We start from the raw sequence: 13,067 nt of genomic DNA, 5'->3' as shown, positions 1-13,067 counted from the left end.
TCGTTTAAGTCACATTTTTAGTCACATTACAAAACAGAATGACAAAGGAAAATCGTTGATTGTAAATTAGCGTTTTGCTGGTAACTTTGGCAATCGCATATGAATCACGTTTTGGAATATTTGGTAATATGTGTTTCTTTGTTTATTTATTATGGTCGGAAGCCACTTTCAAAGAACAAATTAGTCCTGTCCATTTCGCAATGTTTTTTGGCACTAAAATGGTTCCACCAGGTACACTAATTGGCCCACTCTCAAATAAAATAAAGATTTGGTTCATCTGGGCGATCAGCATTATAATGTGGTTGTTCTTAACCTTTTTTCTCTCATTTCCCCATTTTTTTGTGAAGGGAATCCTTTTTTCCCACTTGTGTTTAAATTTTACCGCAGAATTTAATTATTGCATTTGCGCTATATCTGTAATACACTTTAGACATTTTTAGGTGGATACAGAACATAACAACTACCTTCGTACACTTGGTGCCCACTAATTACCCACAAACACCATACAATTTCCCACTAATGGGAACTTTCCCACAGGTAAAACGCATTTGTATTTTTAGGTGTTGTTGATTTGGAAAAAAATTAGCGTGCCAGCAAACATATTTGCTACTATTTAAGCTGCGAAAGTATAACAAAAATTTACTTCTTGCCTACAATTGGTCACCTGAAACAAAACAAAAATATTGTCTCCAACCTTTTTTGTCTTCGGTCTCAAGTACAATGGACATATTTAAATTTATTAGTTTCGTGTGCCAAATGAGTTGCTTTAGGAAATATCTGCATGACAGGGAAGTTTAAAGCATGCCACCATGACTCATTAAAGAACAAGAAAATAACGAATGACCTAAGAAGAAGAAAATTTATCGATGACCTAAATATTTTTTGCAAAAATGGGAACACTTTAAAATTTGTATGTTGCTCATGATCCCCAAAGGAGGATGTGGGATGGATTTTGGGCGGTCTGTAATCGAACAAAAGCACACAAAAAATGCGGCAATTATGTTTGTTTCTGTTTACTTTTTTGTTGAATTACAAATATATTTGTGATTCTGGTATTTTAACAAATATACAATTTAGTTTGTTAGAAAAGCTTCCGTCAAATTTAACACAGGGGTACATGACCACAAAAGGTTGGGATTCACCAATCTTAACTGTGACTTCCAACAACATGTATGTAATAAACAAATGGCGAAGAGTTCTAAATTACACCCATGCCATGGCCAGTCAGTTTCACATTTTCTGATGGCTATGTATAGCAACTACTGATCTCTATTAATTAATGCAAAAAATGCTTGAATCAACACAGTGTTAAAAAAATTTGAAAAGGTTTTTTTTTATTTAGCCCTATAACCAGTCTACTAAAACAAAAAAAAAAACAGTCACTACTGGGAATAAAAAGCCACAAATACAAACAAACACACAGAACTACAACCTGAAAATCAACAGCAATAAAATGAGACAAGCATGCAGACATTCAAACAAACAAATGACCATAAACAAATCAACTAATAGCAAATGAACAACTATTAGCAAAAAAAGTTGATAATGTATCACAGCAATTCTGTTCTCTCTGTATAAACCATTAAAACTCACAAATGGTTTGGATAGATGAACAGATGCCATTGTACACGTTGCCTGTTTGAATAAAGGTTCTCAACCTAGTAGTTCAAAGTATCTCTCTTAACTTAAACCAAAACACAAACCAGCCAGCTCCACAACAAATTTTGTCTGGTGAGAACGGCATAGGTTTCTGCACGAAAAGACCACCAACCCAACATTCATGATCTGCAATTTCAGAAAGGAAAATTTAACAACATCAACACCAACAAAACTGGTGTTTGTGATGATAGGCATTTTAGCTTTGGCTATTCAGAGTCATTTACTCCATTCCCAATGTCCACTGTTGTTTAATCTTCGAATACAATCTTAATTCACACGAAATCATCCAATTTGCTACCAATGTGTTGGAAAGTGCTCATACCTAACAAAACATTATGTGGTCAACGTATGCAACCTTCTAGATACAAACTTGCTTACATATAGAGAGAATTATTTATCATGATATTCAGAAATCCGTAGAAGTCGATTTTGTCTGCAGTTAACTACCGGACTCAGAAGACAAAGTCGACACATTGGTCATGTTACAGAAGATGAGATCAAAGAAGGTTGCATTTAAAGCTTCATAGCAGTTCTATGTTAATAAGCTGATAACGCAAAACACATGCATTCTTTATAAGCAATTCCTGCTTTTATCCGCAGAACTCAACGTAGAAAGATTGGCAGAAAAATGAACATCCGGTTAACAAACCACCAGAGAGTGTTAACAATACCACCAGAGAGTGTTAACATACCACCAGGGAGTGTTAACATACCACCAGAGAGTGTTAACATACCACCAGAGAGTGTCAACATACCACCAGGGAGTGTTAACATACCACCAGGGAGTGTTAACATACCACCAGGGAGTGTTAACATACCACCAGGGAGTGTTAACAAACCACCAGAGAGTGTTAACATACCACCAGGGAGTGTTAACAAACCACCAGAGAGTGTTAACATACCACCAGGGAGTGTTAACATACCACCAGGAAGTGTTAACATACCACCAGAGAGTGTTAACAAACCACCAGAGAGTGTTAACATACCACCAGGGAGTGTTAACATACCACCAGGGACGTACGGGAAGTAATCAATAAGAACATAATACTGTATTCACAGAAATAGGATGCCTATGGCGCAGCTTGGATTCCATTTGTGTATAACCTCACAATTTCCATTTGGAAGAAGACCTTGCTGGTGTTTGTATTTTGAGTGAACATTATTCCAGCGTTTTTTCATTACGTCATCTATATGATAAAACTTGCAAAGCATTGGGAAGTAAAAAAACCCTGTGTGTATGGACTAATTCTGTTTATGCAAAGTGGTTGCTATAAACTACATCATTTCTACAACTTTGCAAAAATATGATATATTTATCAGGTATTTAAATGGAGACTCATAATAAGTACTTGGGTTAATAAAATACAAGCAGAAAACGTTTTGTGGAATATTGCAGTATATTCCTAAAAGCGCGCAAACACGTCTGTTCTGCAACATTTTGACAAACACTTGTCACCGTTATTTATTATCACATGTGCTATCAATGTAGGCCCGACTTCAAATATTATTGTGGGCAGCAGAATGTGGACAAGTTTGGTTTTGAGAAAAGTTGATTTGCTTCTGTTGCAATCATCTGTAAAAGCAGATAATCGGTAGTTGCAATAAAAGCGTGTGCCACAAACGAGAACATTAAAACCATTAGGCCACCATGTTTGCTGGGAACATATCTGCATATGTTGAAGAGCCTCTAACTTTAAATCACTGGAAATTAAAAAAAAACTCATGGACCGTTTACAAAAAGACGAAAATCTTGAAGAGCGAACGCTACTGTCTCGGGAGGACATTGCAGAAGGGCTTAATTTATGCTTCAACGCGACCTACTTCTCTTTTTGAGGGATTTCTAACCAACAGGTATTTTGAACGGCGATGGGTGATTGCCAACGCGGTAATGGAGACGATTGAAAATAGGGCGCTTGCAACATTTGCACATCTTCCTCGTTTTTGGAGGCCTTGAGTTGATGATACGTTTTGCATTATCGATGTATCGGTCCTCCATTCCTTCCTTGCCCACCAGAACGGCATTGGCGATTCTATAAAGTTTACTCTAGAGCAGTGGTTCTCAAACTGTGGTACGCGTACCACTAGTGGTACGCGAGAGCTTTTCAAGTGGTACGCGATTTAGTCTACTCTATACAATTTGCCGCACTTTGCAGAAGCCAAAGCCGCTGCAAATACATGATGTCGGTTTTCTTTATTGTGTATTTTTGACGCAATAGTATCAGCGTGAAATTGTTGCATTGTTGAAGTAATTCTGACATCGTGTATTCTTCGATGTGGAAGTGTACCGAAACGTGGACGGCAAAATCGGCACTCGCGTCTACCATAAGCCGACTCACGCAAACCGCTACCTTTCCTTCTAGTCGGCGCATCCATTACAACACAAAAAGGCGGTTGTGAAGTCCCTTATAGTAAGAGCTGATATTTTGATCTCAAGCGAAGAAGATCATGACTAAGAGATCAATATCATTCGACACGAGCTGCGGGAAAACTCGTACCCCTCGTGGATATCTCGTAGAAGGTCGGGCGTCACATTAAATGACCCGACGCCAACATTCGGTTCGGTGGTTCTTTCCTATGTCTCCACACTCACCGAGATTTTACAGCGAGTGCTGACCGATTATGGCATTAGGGTCTACATTAGGCCACACACAACATTCCGTAGATTATTGTCGCACCTCATTACTACGGAAGCACCGTAACCAAAATGAGTGGTTTACTCAATTCCATGTGGAGAGTGCGAGGGGGTCTACTACAGGGATACCGGAAGAGCCCTGAAAACCAGAATTAAGGAGCACCGCCGCGACGTTGCATCAAAAATCGCAAGGAAGACAGCGTTGGCCAAGCATGCTGAGTAGTAAAGGGTGACAGAGTAGAGAACGGGGAGACTTCCTTCCTGTCTCTCTGCTACTCTTTCCGGTTAGGGAGACAGGAAAGAGTACTCTTTCCGTTCTCTTTCGTATGCATTTCAAAGGGGGACATGTGTCAGGGAGATACTCACAGTTACTCATGAGCCTTCCGGTCTTGATTGGGAGTAAAATAAGATTCTCCTATTGTTTGTCTCTTTCCGGTGTCGCAATCGTGATTCTATTTTTATCTTGAGCGTGTGAACTTTGTTTGAGATGTCCGCGCCAAGGAATTCGAGGTCACACGCAGTTCACTGTGTGGTCGTGTGGCGTTTGTGAAACTATCTGGTGAATTATTCTTCGGTGACCTGAATACCCAACATTGACCTGATTGCGTGTGGATTGTTTTCGAGCATGGAGCACTGACATGTTCGTGCAGGTAGTTGCTATCTCTATCACAAGATCGATGTGTATATCGCGGAGGGCTGCCCTCAACATGGATTCATAATTTTAATGACATCACGCTAGACATATCCTGTTTAAGTTGACTGGTCGGATTTTCTGTCGATCGGCATGTTTTGTCGGTTCACTTGTGACGCTTTTTTGCCACCCGTCATGTGTAACATGTACTCGTTAAAGTGATGTCCAGCTTTGATTATCTTGCCACTTTAGGTGCAAAGATCGCTTACTTCGTGGTGTTTTCTCGCAGTCCAATGTGTCCTAACCCTGAGGCAGTATGATTGATGTCATCATTTTAATGACATCGCACTAGCTGTGGTACCACCTATTCCAGGGTGACTGGTCGAACAATGTTTCGGTCGCGTGAAGCGCACCGTGAAACGTTGCTTTTCGGAACATCATGCCTATCCAATGTTCAGATGTCGTGCAAGTCATTTTTGCTGTATATTTGCACGTGCATCTTTTCCAAAATCATTTACTTGATTTGCCGCGACCTCTGTTTGAATCGACCCAGCAAACGACACGTTAAAGTTTTTGGACTTTACAGTCACATTACAGTATGCAGTGAATACAGTGGCGAACACGTCTCTCTTTGCTACGAAAGCAAAACGCTTTTGAGCTTGGACAACAAACCTCTTCGTCTTGGTTAGATTTGACGTTTAATCGTGCAAGACTCCTGTCTGTAAATTCGATTGGTGGGCCACAAGATCATAGGTGGCTGAGGTCGCACATGGATTGTTAACATATAGTATTGCTGTGTTTGAGTAGGTAAATGATCTGTGTATCACAGGTCGAATGGTGTATCGCGACGGACGCTGTCTGAATGGTTTTTAATGACATTACGCTGGTCACTTAGTTAATTTTCTGTCGATTGCCATGTTTTGTCGGTCACATGTTTCCTTTTTGCAACTTTCGGGACCAAATACTTATGTAACAATCCAGGGATGGTATACGATCGACAAGAAAATGTTCGATTCGGGTCGAGTTTTCGCAAAGTAGTTTGCGTAATTGTCTTGCGTTACTGAAATATATTTTCTAAAGACAAAACAAAATCAGACGCCATTGATCAGTTATAGTAAAACGACGTGTTGGCCACCCTAAGGTGTAACATACATGCGTAAACTGATGATGTCCAGATCTAGGCGGAATAACCAAGCGGTTTGGCATTGCAAAGTACACGAATTATCGCTTACATTGCCTGCTATTGGTCCTAATTATGTATCTTGTAACCTTATCCATGACATCAGCAAAACGAGAGGATTGAAGTAATGCGTGGAGTTTTATGTGTCATTATTAAAGCTGTGTCTGTGACAATTGATATTCCACCTATGTTGCGTTTCTTGGTCGTAAATGTTTAGGAATGCGCTTTAAGTGCAAGTAACACGGTCATGGCAACTTTGCGTAAAACTAATGGTTTATCCGCAATAAACATACTTCCAAAGTATTTCGGTGCTACGACCAAAAATCGTAAACCTGCGGCGACCAAAAATTGTAAACCTTTTGCGTTGTATCGAAATTGACGCCACGTAAGGCGCTCGTGTCAAAAAATGCATTGTTTACATAGGAGAAGGCACCTTATATTGCAGATATCGAATAGTTTCAAACATAGAAGAATCCATAAATTATGTTACGTCAAAGGTCGGGACAAGGTTTTACATCATACAAAAATATGTCCCTGTGACGTCACAAATTCATTGCTTATCTGCCCCTAATTATGGGAAGACGAAAGGGTATAGCAGCAACGACACTAGTCTGTACTTCGATAAGACGGAGATGATGCGTTTCTTTGCTCAGTGGCATTACATGACGTAATTTTGTGTGTGATGTCACAACTTTAACCTTATTTTTGTGTTGGGCAAGTGCCTGATACTCTAGCTGAGGCTAATCGCGCACGCGGTTCACCATTAATTTAACGTCATGGTCGTGTAGTGTCGTTGTTGGTCCATCTGGTGAATTGTTTCCTAATGCCTTCACGATGACATCACGGGAGAGGCGACGAGATCAACAACAGTTGTGTTTCGATCAGTTGTTATTTGTATCCGCGGCGAAAATTTTGCATGCCTCGTTTTGAGAGTTCACTCGTTGGTTGAAAGGCACATACATACAAAGACTTTGGGTACATCGTGCGTTCTTATTTCCCCTAGCATGACTTGTCAAAGATATGCTAACATCAAAATACTTCATGCCACTAACATCAAAATGCTACATGTCACTAACATCGAAATGCTACATGTCACTAACATCGAAATGCTGTATGGCACAAAAATCAAAATGTTACATGTCACGAACATCAAAGTGCGCAAATGCGGCTTAACGCACCTTCTGTTTTGTATTTGCCCGCTTCCGTTTCAGAACACCAATATTCCATACAATGGTAAAATACAACGAACAAAAACCTGGTGGTCTACGAAGCGGCACGTAAGTTCAACGAAACGCGATGTGATTAAACTATGCTAGGCAATTCGCTTGTTTTGCAGATGTCATAGATAGGCAAGATACAAAGTTAGGACAAATCGCGGGCAATGCACGCGATTAATCGTGGTACTTTTTCATCTTGATTCATGACATAACCTATGTATTTGATTCATGACATAACCTATTTACACTTTGCCACAAGTTTCATTTCCTACGAATAGAAATATGTCATTGAAATTGCATCATGTTCGTCGTTATTTTTGCTTGCAGTAGAGGTCATGACGATGCTGAGTTCTGACGTTGATTCCTGTGAGAATGTAAACCTCCCCATGCGCATTTTTACATGTCCGCCTAAAGGGTTAAACCTTATTTTGCCAAGTCACGCGCTGTCGCGTTCAATTCTGTCGAACTGAAAATTGTCTTGTAAATTGAGGGTGATGCAACAGGCATCTACCAAATGTCTTAGCAACGCCAAACCGCCTGGTTAGTCACCCTGGATCTGGATTCATCATTAAAAGAATGTACGTTACATATCACGGTTTGACAATACGTTGATCAAGATTGATCAACCGATCGTTGAACTGGAAGATCGCGTCTGATTTTGTTGTGATTTTCTCGAATATATTTCAGTATCGTAAGGCGACTAACCGCAAACTACTTTGCGAATCTCGACACAAATCGAACGTTTTCCTGACGATCGTATTCGCTGCTATGTTGACCATCCCTGGTACATATCGTTACATGGCCAGAAAGTCGCAAAAAAGGAAACAAGTGGCCTATAAAACATGGCGATAGACGGGAAATCAGCCCAGACAGCTTGAACAGGACATGACCAGCGTGATGTCATTAAAATTATGAATCCATTCAGACAGCATCCCGCCGCGATGTATCCTATCGGTCGTGTGATGCTGATAGCAAATTAACCGACAGTTCTCTATATGCCCGAGAACAATCCACACGCAACCTGAGTCGCCGAAGACCTTGACCCTGAATACATTCAGCATTGCAAATCCATCGCCGATTTTGGTGAACCGCGTGCGCGATTAGCGTCAGCTATCAAAGCCTGAAAATATGTAAAGCAAGCTGCAACATATTAATCCCACACCACGACGACACTAAATTGACTTGTTTGCTGCCGCGAAAAAATTTTGCGCCTTGTCACGGGATTTTGTGCCGATGTTTGTTGTTTTGACGCCTTTTCCGCGTGGAATAAAAAAAAAAAATACAGTGAGAAAATGCCCCTTGTCAGACACAAAACACCCAGAAATAAATCATGTCCGTGTACTCACAAATCCGATACAAATCGCTCCGCAAATAAATCATTACCACGCAAATCATCCGAATACAAATTTACGATTTCAAACTGAGAAGTATCGTTGTAGTAAATCACAGGTGGGGCTTGAATGCGAGCGTTTCAGTTTGCGAACGTTTAAGCGCGCAGTAGGGTTTCGTCTAGCGTCTATAGAAATATAGTTATAGGCGTTTAAACTTGCTGACAACAATTAGCAGCATGTTTTTAATTACTGCAATATGGGCGCCTAAAGACCTAAAGAAAGGAACATACTACAAAGACTTTTGTACATCCTTACGTCTCTCGCCAGAATCGGCGTTTCGGTTAGTCGTACGTTCTTACTGGCCTCGCTTGACCCTTGCTTGTACGATGGATTTGTAATGCTGAATGTATTCAGGGTCAAGGTCTTCGGCGACTCAGGTTGTGGATTGTTCTCGGGCATATAGAGAACTGTCGGTTAATTTGCTATTAGCATCACACGACCGATAGGATACATCGCGGCGGGATGCTGTCTGAATGGATTCATAATTTTAATGACATCACGCTGGTCATGTCCTGTTCACGTTGTCTGGGCTGATTTCCCGTCTATAGCCATGTTTTATGGGCCACTTGTTTCCTTTTTTGCGACTTTCTGGCCATGTAACGATATGTACCAGGGATGGTCAACATAGCAGCGAATACGATCGTCAGGAAAACGTTCGATTTGTGTCGAGATTCGCAAAGTAGTTTGCGGTTAGTCGCCTTACGATACTGAAATATATTCGAGAAAATCACAACAAAATCAGACGCGATCTTCCAGTTAAACGATCGGTTGATCAATCTTGATCAACGTATTGTCAAACCGTGATATGTAACGTACATTCTTTTAATGATGAATCCAGATCCAGGGTGACTAACCAGGCGGTTTGGCGTTGCTAAGACATTTGGTAGATGCCTGTTGCATCACTCTCAATTTACAAGACAATTTTCAGTTCGACAGAATTGAACGCGACAGCGCGTGACTTGGCAAAATAAGGTTTAACCCTTTAGGCGGACATGTAAAAATGCGCATGGGGAGGTTTACATTCTCACAGGAATCAACGTCAGAACTCAGCATCGTCATGACCTCTACTGCAAGCAAAAATAACGACGAACATGATGCAATTTCAATGACATATTTCTATTCGTAGGAAATGAAACTTGTGGCAAAGTGTAAATAGGTTATGTCATGAATCAAACACATAGGTTATGTCATGAATCAAGATGAAAAAGTACCACGATTAATCGCGTGCATTGCCCGCGATTTGTCCTAACTTTGTATCTTGCCTATCTATGACATCTGCAAAACAAGCGAATTGCCTAGTGTTACGAATTTTCTTTCCTTCACGTCACCTTTCACTTTGGTTAGTCATTGTATCTATTTCATTGTTTTCACCTCTCTTGCTGGCACCTTGTAATATCACTGTTTTCTTTCGTTGTAACCACTTATTTATTATATTGTTTTACGCACGTATATCGCTTCTCTCACTTCACTTTCACCACACTAGTTTATTACATTCGTCTCCCCTTTCCTATTATTTCACGCTCCGTTTATTTTTGTATGCCCCGGATGTGCCGCGTGTCGGCAAGGCGCATCCTGATTGGTTGGCGATTGCATGTAACGAACGATTTCCCTAAAACGGGCGAGTCTTCTTCTGGGCGTCGCGTGGTTAGCATCTCTGTTACAGTGTTGTGAGTTATTGGGAACTTGATTACTGGCGTTTTGTATTGTTTTTAATCGTTTTAGTTTAACACGACGTCCAATAAGTTAAATCAGCCTGGGTTACTTTGGCTTTGTGGTGAGCCGTTATTGCAGGGTTCTGGGCAGTATCAGAATTAGGGAGGCAGCTTTGTGAAAAGTACCGAATTAGGTAGAAGGGTTAATTGGGGGATAACATCGCCACCCAAAAACATCTGACCGCCGAATTGCAAAGCTGCCGAAATAATTCCGTAACAACTTGGCGAGCACGCCAGGACCCTGTCACCACACCCGGCTGGTTTTACTGGGAAGACTCCCCACGTGTACTTTGGTTTTATGATATTTTAAAGGTTGGTTTTTCTTAACAATGGCTTTTAATGTTTTAATGCAACCTCCGCCTTTACGGCCGGGAGCTGACCTAGGACAGTATTTTAATGTATTTGAGTCATATTGTATGAGCGTCGAGGCCTCAGAAGAAATGAAACGACACCTGTTCCTGGCAAGCATTGACAACGACTTGAAATGGACAATACAAGAAAAAGACGCAAACTTGTTCGAGGTTTCCTACAAAGACCTCAAAGAACGCGCATTGCGCCAAAGGGCTACTGGTCAACACGCAGAGCGTCAACGCGCCGAGCTGATAAGGCGCGTGCAATTACCTGGCGAATCAGCACGTGAATTTGTTTACGCCCTACAGACACTGGGCTATGGTGCCTACAGCAACTCCGCTGACGCGGCCCTTAAAAATGAGGTTCTGTACATTACCTTACTGCAAGGCTTGCAAGACCGGCGCCTCGCGGACACTATCCCGATCACCATGAAGTATGAGCGATCATTCAGAGCCGCAGCTCAAGTCGTTGTCAATACGCAAACACCGAGCTTTGTCCAAGTCGCTGCAGTGAACACAAGAGCATCAGAGATGGAATTAGTGCTAAAAAAGTTAGAAGACATGGAGAAACGGTCCAAGGAAAAGAACACACAACTCGAGGACACCTTAGCGGCGTTACAAGCTCAAGTGGATGCCATAAAGCGCGAACGACCACAATACAACAACGTGCGAGCACGGACTTGCTATGGTTGCGGTGGACTGGGCCATATGAGGCGCGACTGCCCGCATACGGGTATGCGCACAAAGGACGTCGACACGAGACGTCAAAACATACCATGTACACCTGCGTTTCCCAGATCGATTCGTCGCGCACCGGAGATAAAATGTCACTTCGACCAAAAACGTATAACTCGAGATGCACCCAAATGTTTGGCGCCAAAGTCGGTACAAAAACCCGCTACACCCGCAGCGCCGTTGCGGTTTGTCAACCTACTGGTCGACCGGACGAGGATGTGTGCGTTGTTGGACACCGGGTCCAGTGTCTGCTTGATTAATACCCTAAAGTGGCATTCCTTAAGCGCCGAGCATCACGACCGGGTAAAGAGGTGCACAAAGAAGAACTTGGTCGGGGCTGGCGGACACCAGTTGGCGGTAAAAGGCTGCGTCGAGCTTCCCCTCCGAGTGGGAGGATTGATGACTCACGCGAGTTTTTACATTGTGGACAATCTTACACACGACCTTATTCTAGGATTAGATTTCCTCCAGTCAAACAAATGCCAGATCTGCTACGAAGCCAACGTGCTAACAGCAGGGGATGCAAGCGTGCCACTCTCGCATTCTCCGGTGCCGTTGCCACAACCTTCCGAGGTGTACGTCGTCGACGATGTCACCGTCCCCGCGTTTACCGAGAAAGACGAACGACGATGGGACGAGGCGTTGCCAGGAGTAGTCGCGGCTTACAACGCAAGCGCCCATGAAGCAACGGGAGAAGCTCCGCACACCCTTCTGACCGGCCGACCGTTGCGCCTTCCGGCAGATTTATTGGGATCCCTCCGAGAAGATTCAAGACGATCTTACGGAGTGGAGATCGACCAGTTACGCGACGGCCTAGAGCTGGCCGAAGAAATTGTCAGGGAAAGTCTCATGACACAGCGCAAGCGTATGGAAGACCGCTACAACTTGCGACAACGGGGAAAGCCATACTCGATGGGAGACTATGTGCTGTTAACGAACCCGGTCGTTCCCGTAGGTCGGTGCAAGAAATTGCAGTATCCCTACAAAGGTCCGTACCGAGTGGTCGAAGTACGCGGGCCTGTGAACTATGTCATTGAAGATGGGACTGGTAAACAACAGACTGTCCATTTCAATCGGCTGAAACCGACCACAGATACATTCCCAATGCCCGCTGAGCAAACGGCGGAACCTCCGCAGGCTGAAGATCAACAACCTACGTTGGTGTATGTATTTAGGCCAAATACAACCCGAGTGGACAATGGAGAGGTATCGAGTTCACCGGATAATTCGGGCGGATGCAGAAGGTCTACACGGACCCGGCGCCGGCCAGTTCGATTCTCGTCGGAGACACACGTGTAGACCAATGTCCAACAGGAGTAGGACAATTCTTGGGTTGGGGGGAGTGTTACGAATTTTCTTTCCTTCACGTCACCTTTCACTTTGGTTAGTCATTGTATCTATTTCATTGTTTTCACCTTTCTTGCTGGCACCTTGTAATATCACTGTTTTCTTTCGTTGTAACCACTTATTTATTATATTGTTTTACGCACGTATATCGCTTCTCTCACTTCACTTTCACCACACTAGTTTATTACATTCGTCTCCCCTTTCCTATTATTT

General features: G+C 42.5%; 1 protein-coding gene across 1 annotated transcript; it reads left to right on the top strand.

Annotated features, from left to right (window-relative positions):
* The first annotated feature begins 10,751 nt into the window (after positions 1-10,751).
* Positions 10,752-12,806, top strand: LOC145895918 (uncharacterized). Its single transcript, XM_082984695.1, has one exon. It carries the CDS (start codon positions 10,752-10,754, stop codon positions 12,804-12,806), a length of 2,055 nt encoding a protein of 684 aa, XP_082840821.1.
* Positions 12,807-13,067: the final 261 nt, after the last annotated feature.

Source organism: Ascidia mentula, chromosome 3 (genome assembly GCF_947561715.1).
Source record: "Ascidia mentula chromosome 3, kaAscMent1.1, whole genome shotgun sequence".
Lineage (NCBI taxonomy): Eukaryota > Metazoa > Chordata > Ascidiacea > Phlebobranchia > Ascidiidae > Ascidia > Ascidia mentula.
This window is presented reverse-complemented; position numbering and strand designations above follow the sequence as displayed.